This window comes from Mercenaria mercenaria, chromosome 13, assembly GCF_021730395.1.
Source record: "Mercenaria mercenaria strain notata chromosome 13, MADL_Memer_1, whole genome shotgun sequence".
Classification (NCBI taxonomy): Eukaryota; Metazoa; Mollusca; class Bivalvia; order Venerida; family Veneridae; genus Mercenaria; species Mercenaria mercenaria.
This window is the reverse complement of record NC_069373.1, coordinates 22546651-22573043: the sequence shown is the minus strand read 5'-3', so window position 1 is coordinate 22573043 and position 26393 is coordinate 22546651. Positions and strand designations below refer to the sequence as shown.

At 36.6% G+C, this 26393-nt stretch overlaps 1 protein-coding gene across 1 annotated transcript in view; it reads right to left on the bottom strand.

Annotated features, from left to right (window-relative positions):
- LOC123529389 (EGF domain-specific O-linked N-acetylglucosamine transferase-like) overlaps nt 1–26393 on the bottom strand; it is a 72237-nt gene that overhangs the window by 3541 nt on the left and 42303 nt on the right. The window contains exons 9-13 of the mRNA XM_053521319.1: nt 23894–23962; nt 21037–21098; nt 15387–15414; nt 11906–11997; nt 9845–9947 (exon numbers count right to left, since the gene is read on the bottom strand). Of these exons, the coding sequence (XP_053377294.1) occupies nt 9845–9947; nt 11906–11997; nt 15387–15414; nt 21037–21098; nt 23894–23962 (354 nt within the window). The remainder of the gene's footprint in view (nt 1–9844; nt 9948–11905; nt 11998–15386; nt 15415–21036; nt 21099–23893; nt 23963–26393) is intronic.

The following is a 26393-nucleotide window of genomic DNA, read 5'->3' as shown; positions in this document are numbered from 1 at the left end:
ATTTCGGTAATGGAAATTTTGCTTGAACGTATTTTAGTTTCCTTTCGTCGTATTTTATTCATTTATGATATATATGATTGAATTATTTAAAAAAAAACTTCAAAAATACCTTTAACTTACAAAATACAGGTGTATCCCGGTTATGGAAAATGTATTCCGGTGTATCCCGGTTTTTTAGGTGGATTCCGGTTTAATGTGTGAAGTTGCTAAAATCATACTTTTAAAATCATACTCTAAATCACGTGTATTTGCTAAAATATTTAATATAGAAAAAAGTAATACGGCTGCCACATTTTCTTTACAGATATGAAATATGATGATATTTTTTCCCCGTTTTTAACAGAACAGTACTCACATATTCTTATATTTTGCAGTAACGGGGATTTCATGTTTGATATTTTACAACTGGAAGGAATGTCGTTCATAGAAAAGAAAAGAGCAGTTGTAAATAACAAAAATCATATTCTGTATTCTGTAAAGCAAATACCTCATGTTTGCGTCAAAATCGCTTACGAAAATAACATTAAATGCGAAAATAAGCAATGTGTTATTTAATTTCCTATTGTTTTCTTTACATTTTCGCCGAAATTAAAGATAATGTTTCTGGAAATTCAAACCGATTTTAATAGTTTTGTTAACAAATACTCTGCTTATTGTATTTTTGGAGACTTTAACTCGAGGACTAAATCCCTTCATGACTATATTATATTCGACAATGAATTAAGTGAGATATTGCATTTAGATGAAATTTCCGATGAATATAATTTAGAAATGTCGAAATTTGATATCGCGCCAAACATAAATAAAATACGATGCAATAGCGACAATTCAGTTAATAATTACGGATATCGATTAATAGAATTTCTGCAAACTAATAATTTGTATATAATGAATGGAAGAATAAACGGTGACAAGAATGGCTTAACAACATGTAAAAGTGTAAGTACGATAGACTATGTCATTTGTAATTCACTTCTTTTTAAAGATATTTGTTCAGTTAGTGTACTCGACTTTTGTCCGCTCTTTTCTGATGCCCACAACCCGGTTGAGTTTTGTTTTAGTTTTGAAAATAGTCCGGCAGTGAAACCCAAAATAAATAAAAATCCATCAATAAAGCTGTGGGATAAATCTAAACAAAACGACTACATTAATACATTAGATAATAACAAAATACGTGAAATCAATGAAAAACTTTTAACATTCACACTTGTAAATGACTTTAATCAAACTGAAGCTGATGAGATCGTTAACGATATAGCTTCTTTATTCATAGACACTTCTGTCAAGGTATTTGGATATCGAAATGAATCAATAACTGAAAATAAGCAAAATAATAACCAAAACGCACCGAAATGGTTCGGATTCAAATGCAAAAAGGCTAGAAGAGATTTCCATCGAGCCAAATACCTATATAAACTAAGAAAATCAGAAGTAAACAAAACTAATCTGAAAACAAAAAGCAAAACATATAAAGATACATTAAAATTATTCATAACAAATCAAAATCTAAAAATATTAGAAAACTGAAACGACTTAAAACTAATGATCCCAGACAATTTTGGAAAATTTTGAATGAGAAGAAAGCAACTGCTACTGAAGCACCCATCGACGATTTATATAATTTCTTTAGAGATGTGAACTACGCTGACAATATTGAAAATAATGATTTAAATATGCATTCAGATAATACAAATAACCATGAAACTGAAGAGATATTAAATGTAGAAATAAATAGAATAATTACAGAAGATGAAATTGAAAAATCAATAAAGACTCTTAAATCAAACAAAGCTAGCGGATATGATAAAATAGTCAATGAACACATTAAACATACGTATTCCCAAATGAAAAATATTTATGTAAAATTATTTAATCTCGTTTTAGATACCGGTGTTATTCCAGAATCATGGACCATTGGAATTATCAATCCTATTTACAAAAATAAAGGTGATATAAGTAAACCAGAAAATTACAGACCCATTACATTACTGAGTTGTTTAGGAAAACTTTTTACGTGTATATTGAACGAAAGAATCACAAAATATGTTGAAAGCAATAATCTTTTGCATAACACACAAGCAGGATTCCGGAAAGGCTACTCTACATCAGATAACATGTTTATTCTACATCAACTTATACAGTCACTAAATAATAACAAAAAGAAACTGTTTTGTGCTTTTATAGACCTAAAACAAGCTTTTGATACAGTTTGGAGAGATGGATTATGGTTCAAAATTGCAAATTTAAATATAAATGGAAAATGTCTTAACTTAATTAAAAATTTGTATAAGAATATAAAGTCTTGCGTAAGGGTAAATTCTGAACTATCAATTTTTTTCCCAAGTAACATCGGCGTACGTCAAGGCGAAAATTTATCGCCCTTATTATTTTCTATGTTTCTAAACGACTTACATGAATACTTTAGTACTAATGGAAGTACTAACGGCGTAAATATACCAATAGCACATGAAGATGGAACAATAGATCTAATAAAATTATTTATACTTTTATACGCCGATGATACAGTCATTATGTCTGATTCAGAAACTGAACTGCAAAATGCACTTAACACATATGCAGAATACTGTAACCATTGGAAACTTACTGTAAATACTTCGAAGTCAAAAGTTCTTATATTCTCAAAAGGTCGACAGCGAAACTTTAATTTTACTTATCATAATCAACCAATTGAAATCGTTAATGAATATAAATACCTAGGTATATATTTCAGTAGAAGCGGGTCTTTCTATAAATGTAAGAAACATATTGCATCGCAAGCAACAAGAGCTATGTACAGTCTATTGAGAAATTCAAATCGTTTACAACTGCCAATAGATATGCAAATTGAACTATTCCAAAAAACAATCAAGCCAGTTCTACTGTATGGTTCTGAAATTTGGGGATTTGGGAACATAGATGTTATAGAAAGGGTTCAGTTAAAATTTTGAAACACATTCTTAAAATGAAACAGTCAACTCCGAGTTATATGGTCTATGGTGAAACTGGATGCCCCCCGTTACGTTTAGATATTGAAGAACGAATAATTAGTTTTTGGGCGCGAATATGTAACAGTGACAACAATAACCCAATGTCCAAGTTATCTTCAAAAGTATACCAAGGTATTATATCAACATCAAAAACACTAAATGATGACAATTTCAAAAAACAATACCCATGGTTTATATAATATTAAGCAAATCTTTATAAAGTGTGGTACATTTAATATATGGAACGATCACACATTCCCGAACATTAAATGGCTTAAATTGACAATAAGACAAAAGCTTAAAGATCTTTTTATAAACGAATGGCACTCCAGCATTGAAAATTCATCCAAAAGTTCATTTTATAGAATATTCAAGACAGAATTTGGATTTGAAAAGTACCTAGCAAAATACTCAATTTCTTCATGTTTAACCTTTGCAAAGTTTAGAACTAGGAACCACCGAATGCCAATAGAAACAGGTAACTGGGCAAGAATTCCCTTAAGTGACAGAAAGTGTATATCATGTGATAAAATAGGAGATGAATTTCATTATTTGCTAGAATGTCAAGATCTTAGACAAGAACGAATTAGATATATTAAACCTTACTATTACAGAAGACCAAATACTCTTAAACTGTCCCAACTAATGACATCTGAAAACAAATCTGAACAAACGAAACTGAGTAAGTTTATGAAATGCATCCTTTCTAAGTTTGTACGTTGATTAAATTATATCTTCTATGTAAGTTATAGACTATACTTTTACTTGTTTTTGTCCATTAATTTAATGAATTGCATTTGATTCAGTCTTCTGTTTCGTTTCGTGGGCTTTTAAATAATGATCTATCTGAAATTCCACTTTATTTCCCAATTTCAATCCGAATCATATTACAAATAGTTTGACCACACATGCCACCTATATCAATTAATTTGACTTACTTATACCATACTGTCAAACTTAACAGACTATCAAATGCTGACAGATGTTTTGTTTGTTTATTTTTCTGTGTGGCCCTCCACAATTATATTATATTTTACTATTTTATTTAAAAAAAAAAATGATATCAAGGTATTTCATCATGCCTGATATAAATTATACTTCGATAAAGTAGATCGTTGGAAACCAATTTATAGATGTAGATTTTGTTTAGTGAGTATAATCATTGTTGTAGTGAATATTTTCTTTACTTAAATACACATAAATATAACTGTTTATATAAAGAGCCTCGATTATAAAATGTTATATGTTTTACCTCATGTTTTCATGTATGCCATGAATTGAGAGAATAAAAGAGTTTGAGTTTGAGTTTGACAAATGTTTATAAATATCGATGTCACCACAATCGCTTAATTGATTGTTAATTGCAATGCGCACACGTGCTGTATATCAACAAACAATTAATCAAGGTGTGATAATCCAATCAAAAGATCACGTTTTTTCTGATTATGATTTTAGATATCAATGTAATGAAGATAGTGACATCTTAAACTTCTTTGAGTTACATTATAATTATTTATATTTGGTTGAAATAAATAAATAAAGAGGTATTAAAGATGTGACTTTATTAAAGTTTTTTTCATAATTAAAATCAGCGAAATCGGCCCTTGATTTAAAAATCTTGTTTTTTTTTTTTAAAAAAATATAGCTGTGTACTAAAATAGCCTTTAAGATGATTTGAAAATATAAATAAACACCAAGTATGAAAATATGTTATATAAAGGTTATTTTAAGATAGATAATCAGAACGATTTGTTCCTAAATTATTTACGTAATAAACGCGGCTGATATATAAATCCCGTTATTTTTGTAAAATTTATAAATGATGATTATTTCGTTATTGTGAGATAAAAATCACTCATTTCTCATATGAAGGCATTGTACTAATAAAGTCTTTAAGAAATTAGAAAAATAATTTTAGAAAAACAAAAAGAAATTTAGACAAATATGGCTCATTTTCGTAAAAAAATTCTTATTTTCGCGAAAATAACCGTGTTTTAACATTTTAATTGCTAATCAAGCGTTATTACATTTTGAAATTGCTCAATTATCTATAGATTAAAGCTTAATTATAATAATGACAGCATTCTTAGATGTTTTCAGGCATATCATTGAATGGGGTCGAAATGTCCAAGGAGTTGGGGTTGAAATGTCTTGGGGTCGAATTGTCTCTTGGGGTCGAAATGTCTTGGGGTCGAAATGTCTTGCTAGCCCGATAATTACTGGCCATTTGATCATAACAAAAAGGGGATTACACCTTTGGTTATCAGTTTTAATTGAGAAGCTCATGTCATTTTGTCGTTCTTAGGTGAAGTCACGCGAAACTTAGCAATCACGTGCTTCCCAAAAATCGGGTATCTTCGGCGATTATTGCCTAAAAATAATTGGTTTTGGAAGAAAAATGGCCGCTGAAAGGGGTCAATTACGGCGGTCGGGAGGCAATTTCGGTGGCCGCTGGCCGCGGATGGCAGGTGGCCGCTGAATAAAGTGATAAAATAGAGGAAAATCCGTTGGGGGCGTTATAAAATGGCCGCTGAACGGAGGTGACCGCTGATCGGAGGTGACCGTTAGTACAGGTTAGACTGTATCTTAAACAGTGATTTTCTCTTGAATAAAGTCACTATCATTATTTCACTAGTGCTGCGCCCTTGTGATACAATTCCTTCCCATTCAAACTCTAAACAATGATTTCATTCAAAAATAAACAACTGTTTGGGATATAAAATTTCTTAATCATGCTTAAAATGTGTGTAATTCCCATTGGAATCTATTGAATCATTTATAGCTTAGACATTTAGTGTTTCAGACAGATGAACTATCTAACATACATACAGTGTGATGTGCCTCCCTTTTTAGCATGAAAATATATTTTCTCCTCATAAGGACATTTCTTAGAATTTTTTTCTGTAGACAGATTTTATATCTAATTCAATATATACTCCATCAATTTTAGCAATCATAAGTCATTTTTAAGGTATAGGCAGGATAAATGCATGACCAGTTTGAAATTTTCAGTCAACTAGGAAAACCAAGATCTCAAGTAAACTATGCATGCGAAAAAAACTTTATTGACAAATATTTGATTTTTTACTTCAGTACATAATCATAATGTTACCTAACTTATACAAATAACTACATAGACTCCAAAAATCACATAAAGTATTTTTTCAATGTTTATTTCCGTGAAAAAAGATAATATTAAAAACAAAACAAAACAAAAAAAGTTCATTTTTCGTATTTTTTTTTCTTTGGACATTTATCTTCTTTTATTGTATATGTATGTAGCTTACATATACGCAGCACGAAAACATAAAAATCATGGGTATCCATGCTTTTTCTGAAATATTTAGATAAATTACTCACATTTAGACTGATTAAAAAAACAAGAGGACCATGATGGTCCTGAATCACTCACCTCTTCCCACATGACCCAGTTTTGAGTATGACGTCGTTTTTTCTATTATTTGACATAGTGACCTAGTTTTTGAGCTCATGTGACCCAGTTTTGAACTTGACCTAGATATTATCAAGATAAAAATTCTGACCAATTTTCATGAAGATCCATTGAAAAATATAGTCTCTAGAGAGGTCACAAGGTTTTTCTATTATTTGACCTACTGACCTAGTTTTCGAAGGTACGTGACCCTGTTTTGAACTTAATTTAGATATCATCAAGGTGAACATTCTCACTAATTTTCATGAAGATCTCATGAAAAATATGGCCTCTAGAGAGGTCACAAGGTTTTTCTATTTTTATACCTACTGGCCTAGTTTTTGACCGCATGTGACCCAGTTTCGAAACTGACCTAGATATCGTCAAGGTGAACATTCAGATCAAATTTCATGAAGATCCATTGAAAAATATGGCCTCTAGAGAGGTCAAAAGATTTTAATAATTTTAGACCTACTGACCTAGTTTTTGACCGCAGTTGACCCAGTTTAAAACTTAATCTAGATATCATCAAGATGAATATTCAGACCAACTTTCATACAGATCCCATGAAAAGTATGGCCTCTAGAGAGGTCACCATGTTTTTTTATTATTTGACCTACTGACCTAGTTTTTTAAGGCACGTGACCCAGTTTCAAACTTGACCTAGATATCATCAAGGTGAACATTATGACCAATTTTCATGAAGATCCATTCAAGGGTATGGCCTCTAGAGAGGTCACAAGGTTTTTCTATTTCAAGACCTACTGACCTAGTTTTTGATCGCAGTTGACCCAGTTTCAAATTTGACCTATATATCATCAAGATAAACAATCAGACCAACTTTCATACAGATCCCATGTAAAATATGGCCTCTAGAGAGGTCACAACGTTTTTTCATTATCTGACCTACTGACCTACTTTTTGAAGGCATGTGACCCACTTTCGAATTGACCTAGATATCATCAAGATGAACATTCTGACCAATTTTTATGGAGATCCATTCACAAGTATGGCCTCTAGAGATGTCACAAGGTTTTTCTATTTTTATACCTACTGACCTAGCTTTTGACCGCACATGACCCTGTTTCGAACTTTACCTAGATATCATCAAGATGAACATTCAGACCAACTTTCATACAGATCCCATGAAAAATATGGCCTTTAGAGAGGTCACAAGGTTTTTCTATTATTTGACCTACTGACCTAGTTTTTGAAGGGATGTGACCCACTTTCGAACTTGACCTAGATATCATCAAAATGAACAGTCAGACCAACTTTCATACAGATCCCATGAAAAATATGGCCTCTAGAGAGGTCACAAGGTTTTTCTATTATTTGAACTACTGACCTAGTTTTTGATGGCACATGACCCATTTTCAAACTTGATCTAGATATCATCAAGGTGAACATTCTGACCAATTTTCATGAAGATCTCATGAAATATATGGCCTCTAGAGAGGTCACAAGGTTTTTCTATTTTTAGACCTACTGACCTAGTTTTTGACAGCACGTGACCCAGTTTCGAACTTGACCTAGATATCATCAAGATGAACATTCAGACCAACTTTCATACAGATCCCATGAAAAATATGGCCTCTAGAGAGGTCACAAAGTTTTTCTATTATTTGACCTACTGACCTAGTTTTTGATGGCACGTGACCCAGTTTCGAACTTGACCTAGATATCATCAAGGTGAACATTCTGACCAATTTTCATGAAGATCTTTTGAAATATATCTTCTCTAGAGAGGTCACAAGGTTTTTCTATTTTTAGACCTACTGACCTAGTTTTTGACAGCACATGACCCAGTTTCGAACTTGACCTAGATATCAACAAGGTGAACATTCTGGCCAATTTTCATGAAGATCTTGTGAAATATATGGCCTCTAGAGAGGTCACAAGGTTTTTCTATTTTTAGACCTACTGACCTACTTTTTGGCCACACGTGACCCGGTTTCGAACTTGACCTAGAATTTACCAAGATGAACATTCTGACCCATTTTCATAAAGATCCCATGAAAACTGTGACCTCTAGAGATGTCACAAAGAAAAGTTTACGCACGGACGCACGCATGGACGACGGACGCTGCGCGATCACAAAAGCTCACCTTGTCACTTTGTGACAGGTGAACTAAAAACAACACCTTATTTCTAGATCAAATATTTTAACAAATGCTTTTTTTTTGCTTTATTTTGATAGCCTTTATTGTTGAATATCACTTCCTAACAATATAAATATAAATCATTACAACATTTGGTTCCAGGATGGCCAAGAGTTACCAAGGCAACCATTTGCAGAAGTATGAAATGGAAGTTCATCAAGTCTTTCTGGTTGACATTACTGGTCTTAGCTTTTCACAGAAATGGTCCCTCAATAGCTTTCATGGTCCCTCAATAGCTTTCATGGAGAGTTTTACAAAGAATTGGAAAATTTGTGTCCATAGGACACTGCTGCCCCTACTTATCTCAAATAACCTCCCCCCCCCCCCCCCCCGTGGGGCACATTGAATTTTCATGTCTCCCGGTCAATTTTTTTTTGAAACACATGCAACAGGAATTTGAATGCTTTTATTTCTTCATTGGGTTTAACATTGCATTTACACAACTATAGGTCATATAGCAACTTTCCAGCAGCTTTAATGGTGAAAGACCCCCAGGTGCCCCTCTTTGGCAGTATTTCATCACGGGCGGGCACCTGGGTAGAACCACGAACCTTCTGTAAGCCAGCTTGATGGCTTCCTCACTTAAAGAATTCAGCACCCAGAGTGAGGCTCTAACCTACATCAGAGAGGGGCAAGTGATCTGAAGGCATCCACCTTAACCACTTGACCACAGAGGCCCCGAATTTCAATGCACTTTATGCATATCTACAACTCTATTCTTACAGAGTAAAAAACCTAAAAAAAAGCTCCAGGTGCAAAATTTCACATGCTGAAATATGCTCCTTAAATGTTTCATGACTTAAATGCTTTTTGATATATGTGCGACACAAACTTTTAGGTCCTTTACGCATATTTTTGACTAAATCAAGGGCTATAACTCTAGTCTGGTTGAGTAAATTCCAAAACAAAACTCCTGGTGTACAACTTCTCATGGTGCATAACAAACATATCATGTTTGACGACCCTACGTCAAACACTTTTTGAGTTATACACATGTTTGGATGGACGGACATCCATGCTGATGGATATATGTACAGAGACAGGCAAATCTAAGTGCATCCTCCTCCAAAAATTTTGAGAGGCACAAAAACATAAAAACCAAGATAGAGAACCTTTTTCAACAGAGCGAAAACAACAAAATATTCAGGTTTGGAGAGCATATATGCCCTCTTTGGTCTCCTGGTTAATTTCTCTTGAACAGTTTTGCAGTAGAACATTATTTCAAAAACAACATAATTCCACCAACATGATTCTGTAATACAAACCTCGTCTTCCTGAGTCAGTTTCTCCGTCTTTTCCCAGGTAAAATACTTCAAACCACGCAGTCTGGCAAGGTCAGAGTAACAATTTGGATCCCCACAATGAAATCTGAAATACAAATTAATACACAGAGCACTGAGCAGAATATTACTATGAACACAGAGCACTGAGCAGAACATTACTCTGAACACAGAGCACTGAGCAAAACATTACTCTGAACATAGAGCACTGAGCAGAACATTACTCTGAACGCAGAGCACTGAGCAGAACATTACTCTGAACACAGAACATTGAACAGAACATTACTCTGAACACAGAGCACTGAGCAGAACATTACTCTGAACACAGAGCAGAACATTACTCTGAACACAGAGCACTGAGCAGAACATTACTCTGAACACAGAGCACTGAGCAGAACATTACTCTGAACACAGAGCATTGAGCAGAACATTACTCTGAACACAGAGCACTGAGTAAAACAGTACTCTGAACACAGAGCAGAAAATTACTCTGAACATAGAACAGAATATTATTCTGAACACAGAGCATTGAGCAGAACATTATACTAGACAGATTATTACAATGAACACTGAGTCAAACATTAGATTAAAATTGTCCTAGAACATTACATTAAGCACTGAACATTCAGCAAACTTCACACTTAACATTCAGCAGAACATAACACCGAACACTGAGCAAAATGTGACAATGACCATAGAGCAGAACATTACTGTACAACTGATTTTGTATTTCTATGCATCTTATTTCCCTTACAATGTATTTGCAAATATTCAAGTATTTTTCGATTTGAAACATTTTATTGGGAACCAGTCCATACTTATATTACTGTGCCCTTGTTACTATCAAACTAATGAAAGTCCCCCACTTTCCCTCCCCCCTACCCCACCAAAACAAAAAAATTACTTGACCTTTGACCGACGACCATGGGTCATATACACGACACATAGTCTAATCGCAGGGAACATTTCTGTGTAGAACTAAAAAATCCTTCAATGCAATTAAAACTAATGGAGCAGAAACAAATACTTGACCTTGAACAGTGACCTTGACCTTTAACCGACAAGCATAGATCATGTGTTGACACATTATCTCATCATGGGGAATGTTTGTGTGTAGCACTAAGATAATCCATCAATGCATATAAAAGTTATGGAGCAGAAACAATTTTTACTTGACCTTCAATAGTGACCTTGACCTTTGACCTACAAGTATAAGTGATGTACGAGCATAAGCTAAATATTGCCCTTTATTATCATACCAAGTTTAAGGAACCTAGCTTGAATACATTTTAAGTTATCGCAGGCTCCAGATTTGTAGACGGACAGATGGATGTTCCTACATATGGGTATTTATGTGGCTACTCTTTTGTTTTCTCTATTGTTTCTTTAGCCGCGTTAAAGAAAAATAGCCAAATAAAAGCTTACAGAATGAATGACATCCGCCAAAGTATGCAAATGTAAGCTCGGACAGATGGATGGATGGAGGACATTCCTATAGCCCCCTCCGGTGTTCAACCAGTTGTGGACTTATTACAAAATTGTAAAGGTTATTCCACCTGAATAGTTTGACTGTTGTTGTACAAGTACAGCCCCTAAATATGATTGCAGAAGTACATGGCTAGCATTTGAATTAAGTTACATTTGTTGTTGTTGACCATAGTCAGCATCTGAACAGTGTCTGTTCTTGTTGTACATGATCAACATCTGAATATGGTGACAATTGTTGTTCTACAGGATCATGGTCAGTGCCTGATTGCAGGGATATTTGTCACTTGCGGGTGAAAGGCTGGCAAGTGTATCACTGAGACATTACATTAACCCTTACCACGCTGGAAATGATTGATTCTGCCTTTGCGACCAGTGTAGATCATGATCAGCCTGCACATCCATGCAGTCTGATCAAGATCTGCACTGTTCACCATTCAGTCAGTATCCTTTTGGTAAACACCCCTTTTAACACTTAATGGTACTGTCCAAATTGAAAGATGGACAAGTTCATTATAGAAATTTAGCAGGGTAAGGGTTAATAAATAATTAAACACTTACAACTCAATAACTGATCCCCAATCTGGCTGATACAACATGTGTGTGAGACCAGCACCATGCATTCCAATAAACACATCGCTGTTATGAGAAACCTGCAATGGTAAAACCAACAGCATGCATTCCAGTAACCATATTACTGTGAGGTGAAACCTGTAATGGTAAAACCAACAGCATGCATTCCAGTAACCATATTACTGTTAGGTGAAACTTGTAATGGTAAAACCAACAGCATGCATTCCAGTAACCATATTACTGTGAGGTGAAACCTGTAATGGTAAAACCAACAGCATGCATTCCAGTAACCATATTACTGTTAGGTGAAACCTGTAATGGTAAAACCAACAGCATGCATTCCAGTAACCATATTACTGTTAGGTGAAACCTGTAATGGTAAAACCAACAGCATGCATTCCAGTAACCATATTACTGTTAGGTGAAGCCTGTAATGGTAAAACCTTTATCAAGCACTCCATAACCCCACATTGCTGGAAAGAGGCCATATAATGTATAATTGTGTTGGTGTGATGTTAAATCCAACATAAAACAAAACAAAACACTGTTGGTATGAGAAACCTGAAACAGTAAAACCAGAATCATGCATCCAATAAACACAATTCTGTTAAAAGAATCATTGAATATATGACCATAAAAACAGGCTTCACCCCTAGCTCCTATGATTTTGACAAACCAAGTTTCTGATGTTAGAGAGCCATTTGGCAAATACAAAAAATTTTGACAAAAACATTCTGAGAAGTTTGACTGTATTAATCATATAAGGAAATCCTACCCTGCCCCCTGGTAGCCATGCCTTTTGATGTAGCATAATTAACTGAAGTAATTTGGCAGACTGTTACCTTAAGAACGTTTGCTGTGATTTTTTTTTGAAATGGGGCTGGTGATTTCTAGGAATAAGGTCAGTAATTTGGTCGAAAATGTGCTTCCATGGTGTAGTCGAAAGAAGTCCATAATGAATAGATCCAAATTTTCCTATTTTTTGCACAAATTGGAGTAGAACGAGTGCTTTAATCACATTTTTTTCACTGCTAGAATTCATTCTGCATAAAATGAGACGGTTTTAATATTTATACACCCCACATGGCAGGTTTTGCAGATCGAAAACGGAAGTAGGTGTTTATTGTGCAGACAAGAGCAAATATGCACCAATTTTTGGGTAGCAGACCACAACTGATTGGCATTTCAATAGGAACTATTCAACCCCCTATTTTCTTTTCATTTTTTCGTTAATTTATGACAGAACTTTCATGAAAAACAGGTGTAGGAAAAAAAGATGTTCTATATAGATATGTAAAGACGACCTGAAGTTGTCGTGTTTTTATATGAAACAAAGAAGGATTTGAATTACTGACGAAGAGGATAAAAATTCTTATAATTTCCCACTGAGCCATACAGAGAAAACATTGGCTGCATACCCTTGTAGCTTTGTTTTTTCGTACAATTCAACCTGATTTGAAGGAACTGGAATTTGGTAGAGTATCATCCAAGGGATTGGACTTTGATAAAGTATCGCCCTGCGGATTGGACTTTGGTAAAGTACTGCCCAAGGAACTGGACTTTGGTAAAGTTTCGTCCTACTGATTGGACTTTGGTGAAGTATTGCCTTACGGATTGGACTTTGGTAAAGTATTGCAAAAAGGGTTTGGAATTTGGTACAGTATCGCCCTAGGTAGAGTACTGCCCAATGGACTGGAATTGATCCCGTAAGGGATTGGACTTTGGTAAAAGTATAGCTTAAGGAAATGGACTTTGGTAAAGTGTAGCACAAGAGACTGGAATATGGTACAGTATAGCCAAAGAGACTGGACTTTGGTAAAGTACTGCCTAAGGGACTGGAGTTTGGTAGAGTATGCCCAAGGGATTTGCACTTTAGTAAAGTATTGCCCAAAAGATTGATTGGACTTTGGTAAAGTATCCCACTAGGTAGAGTATTGTCCAAGTGATTGGACTTTGGTAAACTATCGCCCAAGGGACTAGAATTTAGCAGAGTATCACCCATGGGATTTGACTTGGTAGAGTACTTCTACTGAGACTTCTGATAGTCTATGGTTCGTACAAGAGGGTCATGATGACCCTGGATCACTCACCTGAGTAATATGAGCTACAGGTTTCAAATGTCAAACTGATGCTAAAATATTAAGAAAGTCAGTAGGTCACATTCATGGTCAATGAAATTCAGTTTTACGATCGGTGTGCAAAACTGTGTATGTCATCCAAATTAAAAGGCTGTATCTTAAAAAACAAGAAAGTAGGTCAGCAGGTCAAGGTCACAGTAAAAGTGCATCATATTACTTGGGTCATCGGGAAATTTAAATTAAACAGTTTAAAAAAGGGACCCAGAAAATTTTTTTAAAAGTACTTTTTCCTATATAACTCATATAATAATTAAGGCAATGGGGCCCATGGCCTATTATAACCCCGGGGCCCTAACCCTGAATTTTTTGGGTAAGGATACGGGCAATGCACCTTACAAAATATAAAAAGGCCCGGGTTTGTGGGGTTTTCAACAAAAATTTCAAATTTAAATTTCCTATTTTTAAAAAATTTGGGGAAACCCCCGGGGGCAGGGCCCCCTTTTCCCCCCAGGGAACAATTTGAACAATTCTGGTTGGGGAAACCATAAGAAAATGTACAAACAAAATATAAAAGGTCAAATTTCCTTGTTTTTTCCGACAAAAAAGTTTTTTTTAAATTTTTTTTTCCTATATAATTCTATGTAAAATTTGGGGCCCCGGGGGGGGGTTGGGGCCCATATTTGACCCTGGGGGATAATTTAAAAAAAACTTGGTAGGGGAAACTACTAGAGAGGGAACTTTTCCCAAATAATAAAGCCCAAGGCTGTGTGGTTTTGTACAAAAAGATTTTTCCAAGTTTTCTCTATATAAGTCTATAAAAAAACCTTTGTGCCCCCCGGGGGGGGGGCCATATTTGACCCGGGAGGGGATAATTTGAACAATTTTGGGTAAGGACCAATAGATGGCTACACACCAGATATTAAAGCCCGGGCCCCGTGGTTTTGGGGCAAAAAGATTTTTTTAAATTTTTCCCTTTTGGTTGCCATGGCAACCACAGTTCCGCATGGAAATTTAATTCTTTGAACAATTTTGAAAGGGGGCCACCCAAGGTTCATTCCTGTGGAGTTTGGTGTAATTCTGCCTAGTGGTTTTCAAGAAGAAGATTTTCTTAGAAAATGTTGACGGACACACGACGGACATTGACCGGTCACAAAAGCTCACCATGAGTCTTTGGCTCAGATGAGCTAAAAAAACATCAACAACAAAACTCAAGTACATTTCAAGAACATTTTAAGGACTTTTCTTACTTTTTTCAAGGGCTACGTGTCATGGAATATAAACAAATTTTATTAACTAATTTGTAAACACTGTGACAGTAGAAACTATTCTCTGTGATACATGATAAAATACCATCTACATTGCCAAAATGTCATTTCATTTTTTACACTTACCTTAACCTGTTCTAAGAATGGCATATCTCTGAAACAGAAAGGATATATAAAATAACCTCTGCTATCAACACATCCCAATAGCAAACATCTCTATACAATACATTTCATTAGAAAACACCTCTCAACAACACACCTCATTAGCAAACACCTCCCTATAACACACCTCAGTAGCACTCACCTCCCTACAATACACCTCAGAAGCACCCACCTACCTATATATAATAACAGATCACTAAATCAAACTCCTCTCTTCAACATATCTCTGCAACGCTAACCTCCCTACAATACATCTCAGTAGCACTCACCTCCTTACAATACATCTCAGTAGCACTCACCTTCCTACAATACATCTCAGTAGCACTCGCCTCCCTGCATCAAATCTCAGTAGCATTCATCTCCCTACAACAAATCACTAAATCAAACTCCTCTCTTAACCTTATCTCAGTGGCACTCACCTCCCTACAACACACCTCAGTAGCACTCATGTCCCTACAACAAATCACTAAATCAAACTCCTCTCTTCACTTTATCTCAGCGGCACTCACCTCCCTACAACACACCTCAGTAGCAATCATCTCCCTACAACAAATCACTAAATCAAACTCCTCTCTTCAACATATCTCAGTAGCACTTGCCTCCCTACAACATACCTCAGTAGCACTCACCTCCCTACATCGCATCTTAGTAGCACTCAACTCCCTACAACACACCTCAGTGACACTCACCCTCCTATAATACATCTCAGTAGCACTCACCTCCCTATAACACATCTCAGTAGCACTCACCTCTACAACACATCCCTAAAACAAACTCCTTTCTTCAACACACCTCTCCCTACAATACATCTCAGCAGCACTCACCTCCCTACAACACATCTCAGAAGCACTCACCGACATACAATACATCTCAGCAGCACTCACCTCCCTACAATACATCTCAGCAGCACTCACCTCCCTACAATACATCTCAGCAGCACTCACCTCCCTACAATACATCTCAGAAGCACTCACCTCCCTACAATACATCTCAGCAGCACTCACCTCCCTAAAACCCATCTCAGAAGCACTCACCACCCTACAACAACAACAAATCCCTAAAACAAACTCTTCTCCTCAACATATCTCAGCAGCACTCACCACCCTACAACAACAACACATTCCTAAAACAAACCCTTCTCCTCAACATATCTCAGAAGCACTCACCTCCCTACAACACATCCCTAAATCAAACTCCTCTCTTCAACATATCTCAGCAGCACTCACCTCCCTACAACATATCTCAGTAGCACTCACCTCCCCATAATACATCTCAGTAGCACTCACCACCCTACAACAACAACACATCCCTAAATCAAACTCCTCTCTTCAACGAATCTCAGCAGACCTCACCTTTCTACAATACATCTCAGTAGCAGTCACCACCCTACAACAACAACACACCATAAAACAAACACTTCTCCTCAACATATCTCAGCAGCACTCACCTCCCTAAAACACATCTCAGAAGCACTCACCACCCTACAACAACAAGACATCCCTAAAACAAACTCTTCTCCTCAACATATCTCAGAAGCACTCACCTCCCTACAATACATCCCTACAACAAACTCCTATCTTCAACCTATCTCAGTCGCACTCACCTCCCTACAATTCATCCCTAAACAAACTCCTTTTTTCAACATATCTAAGCAGTACTTACCTCCCTACAATACATCTCAGTGGTATTCACCTCCCTTCAACAACAACAACAAATCCCTAAAACAAACTCCTCTCTTCAACATATCTCAGCAGCACTCACCTCCCTACAATACATCTCAGTAGCACTCACCTCCCCACAACATATCTCAGTAGCAATCACCTCCCTACAATACATCCCTAAAACAAACTCCTATCTTCAACCTATCTCAGTAGCACTCACCACGCTACAACAACAACACATCCTAAAACAAACTCTTTTCCTCAACATATCTCAGCAGCACTCACCTCCCTACAATACATTTCAGCAGCACTCACCTCCCTACAATACATCTCAGAAGCACTCACCTCCCTACAACAACAACAACACATCCCTTAAACAAACTCCCCTCTTCAACATATCTCAGCAGCACTCACCTCCCTAAAATACATCTCAGAAACACTCACCTCCCTACAACACATCTCAGTAGCACTCGCCTCCCTACAACACATCCCTAAAACAATATCCTCTTTTCAACATACCTCAGCAGCACTCACCTCCCTACAATACATCTCAGACACACTCACCTCCCTACAACACATCCCTAGAACAATCTCCTCTCTTCAACATACCTCAGTAGCACTCACCTCCATACAACACATCTCCAAAACAAACTCCTCTCTTCACCACATCTCAGTAGCACTCACAACGCTTCATCACATTCCTAAAACAAACTCTTCTCTTTGACTCATCTCAGTAACACTTGCCTCCAAAAACACATCTCAGTAGCAAACACATCTATACACACCTTCCCAAAAGCAAACACATATCTACAGCAAACTACAATAGCAAAACACCTCTATACAACATATCTAAATAGCAAACACATCTCTGAAACTAACTGCAATAGCACAGTCCTCTAAAAAACATCTCTACAACACATGCCAAAAGCAAACATCTCTCTACACACATGTCAAAAGCAAACATCACTCTACAACACATCTCAAAAGCACGTGCCTCTCTACAACACATCTCAAAAGTAAAAATCTCTCTACAACACATGTCAAAAGCAAATATCTCTCTACAACACATCTCAACAGCAAACATCTCTCTACAACACATGTCAAAAGCAAACACCTCTCTACAACACATGTCAAAAGCAAACATCACTCTACAACACATCTCAAAAGCATGCGCCTCTCTACAACACATCTCAAAAGTAAAAATCTCTCTACAACACATGTCAAAAGCAAACATCTCTCTACAACACATCTCAAAAGCAAACACCTCTCTACAACACATGTCAAAAGCAAACATCACTCTACAACACATCTCAAAAGCATGCGCCTCTCTACAACACATCTCAAAAGTAAAAATCTCTCTACAATACATGTCAAAAGCAAACATCTCTCTACAACACATCTCAAAGGCATGCACCTCTCTACAACACATCTCAACAGCAAACATCTCTCTACAACACATCTCAAAAGAACACACCTCTCTGGTACAATATGGCTTAAGTTAACATTTACTTCGCAAGGATTGGTATACATCTTGCAACTAAACTTTGGATAAAACTTCACTTGGTTGAACATTTTAATAGTAAAACAGAAGTCAGATACAAAACATAGGATTAGTTTTAGATTTTCCATTTTTATCTTATAATGCTTGGGGTTTTGAAGACATATTTCAATTCTTTTTACCAAATATATGTAAGGCCATGTATACTGGCCGTATACATTAGTTGTGTAATAATTTTCAAATGAATGTCTACGACAGATAAATACAGAATTGGGGGGTAAATTTGATTTAAACAAGAGCCTGTCGAACACGAAATGCCCCCCTTGATGCATTAAGTAATTGCACAAGGAACAGAAATTATATGCTCACTGTAAACAAAAGTTCTACCATTCTGGTTTAATCTGACCTTGACCTTTAACCTATTAACCTAACAAGAGATTACAGATTGATCTTGGCGCCATCCACTGAGCCATTTTTGAATGTTCCAAATTTCAAGACTAGCTCTAGGTCAAAATCAAGGTCAAATTTCATTTAGGTATAAAACAATGTGTATGTGGTCCAAAATTGAAAGCTGTGGCTTGAGAAATGTGAAAGCAGGTCACTAGATCAATTTCAAGGTAAAGTTCTTTTCGGTAGACAGAACTTCAAAATCAAGGTCAAATTTAATTTGGGAACAAAAAACTACGCATGTGGTCCAAATTTGAAGCCTGTACCTTCAAAAATGTGAAAATAGGTCACTAGGTCAATAACAAGGTCAAAGTTTTTTTCAGTACACAAACCTATGCATGTGATCCAAATTTGAAGGCTGTAGGTACAGAAATGTGAAAGTAGGTCACTAGGTCAAGATCAAGGTCAACTCATGTGAAGGTTCATCTTGCCACTCAAAACTATACATCTGGTCCAAATTTGAATGATGTAAGTTATGGACATGAAGATTCTAAGTTTCTCCCTGTATAAGTCTATATGAACCATATGATCTCTGGGGCGGGGCCATATCTGACCTGAGAGGGATAACTTGAACAAACTTGGTAGAGAACCACTAAATGATGCTACATTACAAATTACCAAAGCCATAGTCTTTGTGGTTTGGACAAGAAGATTTTCAAAGTTTTTCCCTATATAAGTATATGTAAACCATGTGACCCCCAGGGCGGAGCCATATTTGACCCTAGGGGAATAATTTGAATAATCTTAGTAGAGGACCACTAGATGATGTCATATACAAAATATCAAAGCCCTAGGCCCTGTGGTTTTGAAAAGAGGTTTTTCAAAGTTTTTTCCTATATAAGTCTAGTATAAACCATGTGACCCTGAGGTGGGCCATATTGACCCCAGGGAAATAATCTGAACAATCTTGGTAGAGGACCACTAGATTTTGCTACGTACCAAATATCAAAGCCCTAGGCCCTATGGTTTTGGACAAGAAATCAGAAACCATTTAACTGTTCCTGGCCAATGTAAACCTTGACCTTTGACCTAATGACCTCAAAATCAATAGGGGTCATCTGCTGGTCATGGCCAACCTAACTATCAATTTTCCTGACACTAGGCCCAAGCGTTCTTGAGTTATTGCCTGGAAACCATTTTACTGTTCCTGGTCACTGTGACCTTGACCTTTGACATACTGACCTCAAAATCAATAGGGGTCATCTGCTGGTCATTGCCAACCTCCCTATCAACTTTCATGATCCTATGCCCAAGTGTTCTTGAGTTATAATCCGGAAACCGTTTTACTGTTCATGGTCACTGTGACCTTGACCTTTAACATACTGACCTCAAAATCAATAGGGGTCATCTGCTGGTCATTACCAACCTCCCTATCAACTTTCATGATCCTAGGCCCAAGGGTTCTTGAGTTATCATCCGGAAACCGTTTTACTGTTCAGGGTCACTGTGACCTTGACCTTTAACATACTGACCTCAAAATCAATAGGGGTCATCTGCTGGACATTACCAACCTCCCTATCAACTTTCATGATCCTAGGCCCAAGCGTTCTTGAGTTATCATCCGGAAACCGTTTTACTATTCAGGGTCACTGTGACCTTGACCTTTGACATATAGACCTCAAAATCAATAGGGGTCATCTGCTGGTGATGACCAACCTCTCTATCAACTTTCATGATCCTAGGCCCAAGCGTTCTTGAGTTATCAACCGGAAACGGATTGGTCTACATTCCGACTGACCGACCGACCGACCGACCGACATCTGCAAAACAATATACCCCTCCTTTTTCAAAGGGGGGCATAAAAATACTTTAAATTAGAAGGTAGGATAAACAGAACATTAGGTTACTGTCTTTATATATTTTAAGTTATCAGGCTTGTCTACAAAAAAATACAAGTCTAGGCTAAAAGCTGAGTTTTATACTTTCTTCGCCTTGCCTAATAAATTTAAATTTATAAGACAGTAACTTGACAGTATCTATATAACCTGGATATAAGTTGAAACCTTACCTAAATTTATAGACCACCAACCTCACTTCATACTCCCCAACAGTGTTCAAGGCTGATATAAGCTGAAACAATAAACAGATGTTTTGTTTTGTTATTTCCTTTGCCAAGTAAGAAGCAACTCTAGACATTACTTTTGCCGGTTTCAAACTTTGTTGTGTCCAACTTAAACATTCATATTTGAACAGGAATCTTTGGAAGTGCAATATTTATATCAATAATGACACATTTTTCAATATTCCCCATTATGCAAACAAATGATTTCAAATTTCCCAGTTTCTGATTAATTCCAGGGAAAGTGCAACTGTGAAGAATCTAACTGGATCCTCCAGTTAATACAAACATTTCGCAATAAACATCCACTACAGCACATATACTATACCCAAATGACATCAAAGACATGTGTTAAGTTTGAATGCATTTTGTATGGTATTTTTGAGAAATCAAAAAAAAAAATTGTGACGTGCTAGAGATTGAGAGGTGACAACAAAAGCTCTCATATCTGAAAAAATTCAAATGGTAGAGCTAACAAGAGGACCATGATGGTCCTATTTCGCTCACCTCTTCCCACATGACCCAGTTTTGAGTATGACGTCGTTTTTTCTATTATTTGACATAGTGTCCTAGTTTTTGAGCTCATGTGACCCAGTTTTGAACTTGACCTAGATATTATCAAGATAAAAATTCTGACCAATTTTCATGAAGATCCATTGAAAAATATGGTCTCTAGAGAGGTCACAAGGTTTTTCTATTATTTGATCTACTGACCTAGTTTTCGAAGGTACGTGACCCTGTTTTGAACTTTACCTAGATATCATCAAGGTGAGCATTCTCACTAATTTTCATGAAGATCTCGTGAAAAATATGGCCTCTAGAGAGGTCACAAGGTTTTTCTATTTTTATACCTACTGGCCTAGTTTTTGACTGCACATGACTCAGTTTCGAAACTGACCTAGATATCATCAAGGTGAACATTCAGATCAATTTTCATGAAGATCCATTGAAAAATATGGCGTCTAGAGAGGACAAAAGATTTGTCTAATTTTAGACCTACTGACCTAGTTTTTGACTGCAGTTGACCCAGTTTCAAACTTGGCCTAGATATCATCAAGATGAACATTCAGACCAAATTTCATACAGATCCCATGAAAAGTATGGCCTCTAGAGAGGTCACAAGGTTTTTTTCTTATTTGACCTACTGACCTAGTTATTTAAGGCACATGACCCAGTTTCAAACTTGACCTAGATATCATCAAGATGATTATTCTGACCAATTTTTATGAAGATCCATTCAAGGGTATGGCCTCTAGAGAGGTCACAAGGTTTTTCTATTTCAAGACCTACTGACCTAGTTTTTGATCGCAGTTGACCCAGTTTCAAATCTGACCTATAACATCATCAAGAAAAACATTCAGACCAAATTTCATACAGATCCCATGAAAAATATGGCCTCTAGAGAGGTCACAACATTTTTTCATTATTTGACCTACTGACCTACTTCTTGAAGGCATGTGACCCACTTTCGAACATGACCTAGATATCATCAAGATGAACATTCTGACCAATTTTTATGGAGATCCATTCACAAGTATGGCCTCTAGAGAGGTCACAAGGTTTTTCTATTTTTAGACCTAGTGACCTAGTTTTTAACGGCACATGACCCTGTTTCGAACTTGACCTAGATATCATCAAAATGAACATTCAGACCACCTTTCATACAGATCCCATGAAAAATATGGCCTTTAGAGAGGTCACAAGGTTTTTCTATTATTTGACCTACTGACCTACTTTTTGATGGCACGTGACCCACTTTCGAACTTGACCTAGATATCATAAAGGTGAACGTTCTGACCAATTTTCATGAAGATCTCATGAAATATATGGCATCTAGAGAGGTCACAAGGTTTTTCTATTTTTAGACCTACTGACCTAGTTTTTGACCGCACATGATCAAGTTTCAAACCTGACCTAGATATCATCAATATGAACATTCAGACCAACTTTCATACAGATCCCATGAAAAATATGGCCTTTAGAGAGGTCACAAGGTTATTCTATTATTTGACCTACTGACCTAGTTTTTGATGGCACGTGACCCAGTTTCGAACTTGACCTAGATATCATCAAGGTGAACGTTCTGACCAATTTTCATGAAGATCTTGTGAAATATATGGCCTCTAGAGAGGTCACAAGGTTTTTCTATTTTTAGACCTACTGACCTAGTTTTTGAAGGCACATGACCCAGTTTTGAACTTGACCTAGATATCATCAAGGTGAACATTCTGACCAACTTTCATGAAGATCTTATCAAATATATGGCCTCTAGAGAGGTCACAAGGTTTTTCTATTTTTATGTTTCGGGAGACCTAAATATACAAAAACTCTACGCTATTCAGAATTTTCATTTACTTTTGTTACCATATAAATAATGTAAATAACAAGAGTACTGCAATACGGAGCAATATAGGCCCGAAGGTATGACCTTTGACCCATCAGTGTGACCTTGACCTTGAAGTGAGCCATCTGAAACACACACTCTGCACTTCTTCTCGAACATTTGTGCCAAGTTTCCTTAAAAACATTCAAGCAGTTCAAGAGTTACTGAGCAGACACAAAACAAAGTCATATGACCTTTGACCCCTAAGTGTGACCTTGAGGCGAGCCATCCAAAACGTGCTCTGTACATTGTCTCCATGTGGTGAACATTTGTGTCAAGTTTTTCGAAATCCTTCAAAGAGTTCAAGAGTTACAGAGCGGACACAAATTGCTAACAGACGGACGTTCCAACAGACACCGGCATCATAACATAATACGTCCCTCAGGGCATATAATATTAAGTGAGAGTAAGGGGACAGATTACCTCATCTTGGTTCATTATGTTCCGGTATTTGGTATTCCTTGCAAGAATTGTTATCCTTATTTTGTTCTCCTGAAAATACAACAAGAGGGTCATCGAGAGTCATACCCTTATATCACATGCCAAATACCAAAGCTCTAGAGAAAAAGATTTTTCAAGTCTGATAGCTGAAAACCTATTTTTAACCAAAAAGACCCATATGTTCAATGAACCAAAACCATTTGAACAACTTTGAAAGAGTGCTACCTAGAGATCATTTGTGTAAAGTTTCATCAAAATCTATTCAGTTGTTTTGGAGGAGATGTTGTTTAAAGAAATTGTTGATGAAAAGTGACCACACCCTCTGGTGGCCATGTTTTTAATGAATAAAAAAAATTAAACAATATTTGTAGAAGGTCACACTGACACCATTTGTGTGTTATTATTTTAAAATTGGCCTTACAGTTTTATACTAGAAGATTTTCTAAGTTTCTACTATATACATATAGGGAAATGTGACCAAGTGATAAGGGACAAGTATTTTGAAGTCTGAAACCTTAACAAGGCCGACAAGGCCAAAAGAAGCCCAATTTGAACATCTTTATTGCTTCAGCAAATTATTGTCCTTGTATTTTCACAATCTTACCAGAGGACCTTCTTGAGGTATATGAAGTCTATGGACAAGATGTGCTGAAAAGGCTTTGAACAAGCTGCTGCCACGGCAACCAGGAATCTATAATAACAAAGCACACTAATATATTTACATTCGCCCTATTCTTTTCCACTGAAAAATACGACGTACATTTCATATGAACAGCAAAAGGAAAGGCACGAAAGTTACGTCATTGCTGCTTAGTGATAACCGACTTTGACGACGTCCGCGTATAGTCAGGGAGAACGTTCCTTAGATGACGTCGCAGTTGTTCCGTCTGGTGAACGGAATGGCCGGGAAGCTGATTTTAATGTTGAATGCTACAAAATATGTGCAATTTATAATATTATCTTGTTAACAAATGGAAAGGAAATATAATGTAAATATTAGAAATGAAACTATTTTTTGGGTGTTCATGCGAAATGAACGACAGAATAGGATCGGCAAATTAAACAAGAATCGCTAGCGTGATTCATGAATTTGCCGATCCTATTCTGTCGTTCATATCACATGAACACCGAACAAGAGGACCATGATGGTCCTGAATCGCTCACTTCTTCCCACATGACCCAGTTTTGAGTATGACATCGTTTTTGACCAACTTTCATGAAGATCCCATGAAAAATGTGACCTCTAGAGTGGTCACAAGGTTTTTCTATTTTTAGACCTACTGACCTAGTTTTTGAAGGCACGTAACCCAGTTTCGCACTTGACCTAGATATCATCAAGATGAACATTCTGACCATTTTTCATGAAGATCCCATGAAAAATGTGACCTCTAGAGTGGTCACAAGGTTTTTCTATTTTTAGACCTACTGACCTAGTTTTTGACCGCACGTCACCCAGTTTCGAACTTGACCTAGATATCATCAAGATGAACATTCTGACCAACTTTCATGAAGATCCCATGAAAAATGTGACCTCTAGAGTGGTCACAAGGTTTTTCTATTTTTAGACCTACTGACCTAGTTTTTGACTCCACGTGACCCAGTTTCGAACTTGACCTAGATATCATCAAGATAACATTCTGACCAACTTTCATAAAGATCCCATGAAAAATGTGACCTCTAGAGTGGTCACAAGGTTTTTTCTATTTTAGACCTACTGACCTAGTTTTTGACCGCACGTGACCCAGTTTTCGAACTTGACCTAGATATCATCAAGATGAACAATCAGACCAACTTTCATAAGATCCCATGAAAAATGTGACCTCTAGAGTGGTCACAAGGTTTTTTCTATTTTAAGACCTACTGACCTAGTTTTTGAACGCACTGACCCAGTTTCGAACTTGACCTAGATATCATCAAGATGAACATTCTGACCAATTTTCATGAAGATCCCATGAAAAATGTGACCTCTAGAGTGGTCAAAAGGGTTTTTTTCTATTTTTAGACCTACTGACCTAGTTTTTTACTGCACGTGACCCAAGTTACCCCGAACCTGACCCTTAGAGATCCATCAATTCAAGATTTTAGAACAATCTGACCAACTTTAACATGCAAGATCCACCATTAAGAAAAATGTGACCTCTAGAGTGGTCACAAGGTTTTTTCTATTTTTAGACCTACTGACCTAGTTTTTTGATCCCCACGTGACCCAGTATTCGAACTTGACCTAGATATCATCAAGATGAACATTCTGACCAACTTTCATGAAGATCACATGAAAAATGTGACCTCTAGAGTGGTCACAAGGTTTTTCTATTTTTAGACCTACTGACCTAGTTTTTGACCGCACGTGACCTAGTTTCGAACTTGACCTAGATATCATCAAGATGAACATTCTGACCAATTTTCATAAAGATCCCATGAAAAATGTGACCTCTAGAGTGGTCACAAGCAAAAAGTTTACGGACGGACGGACGACGGACAC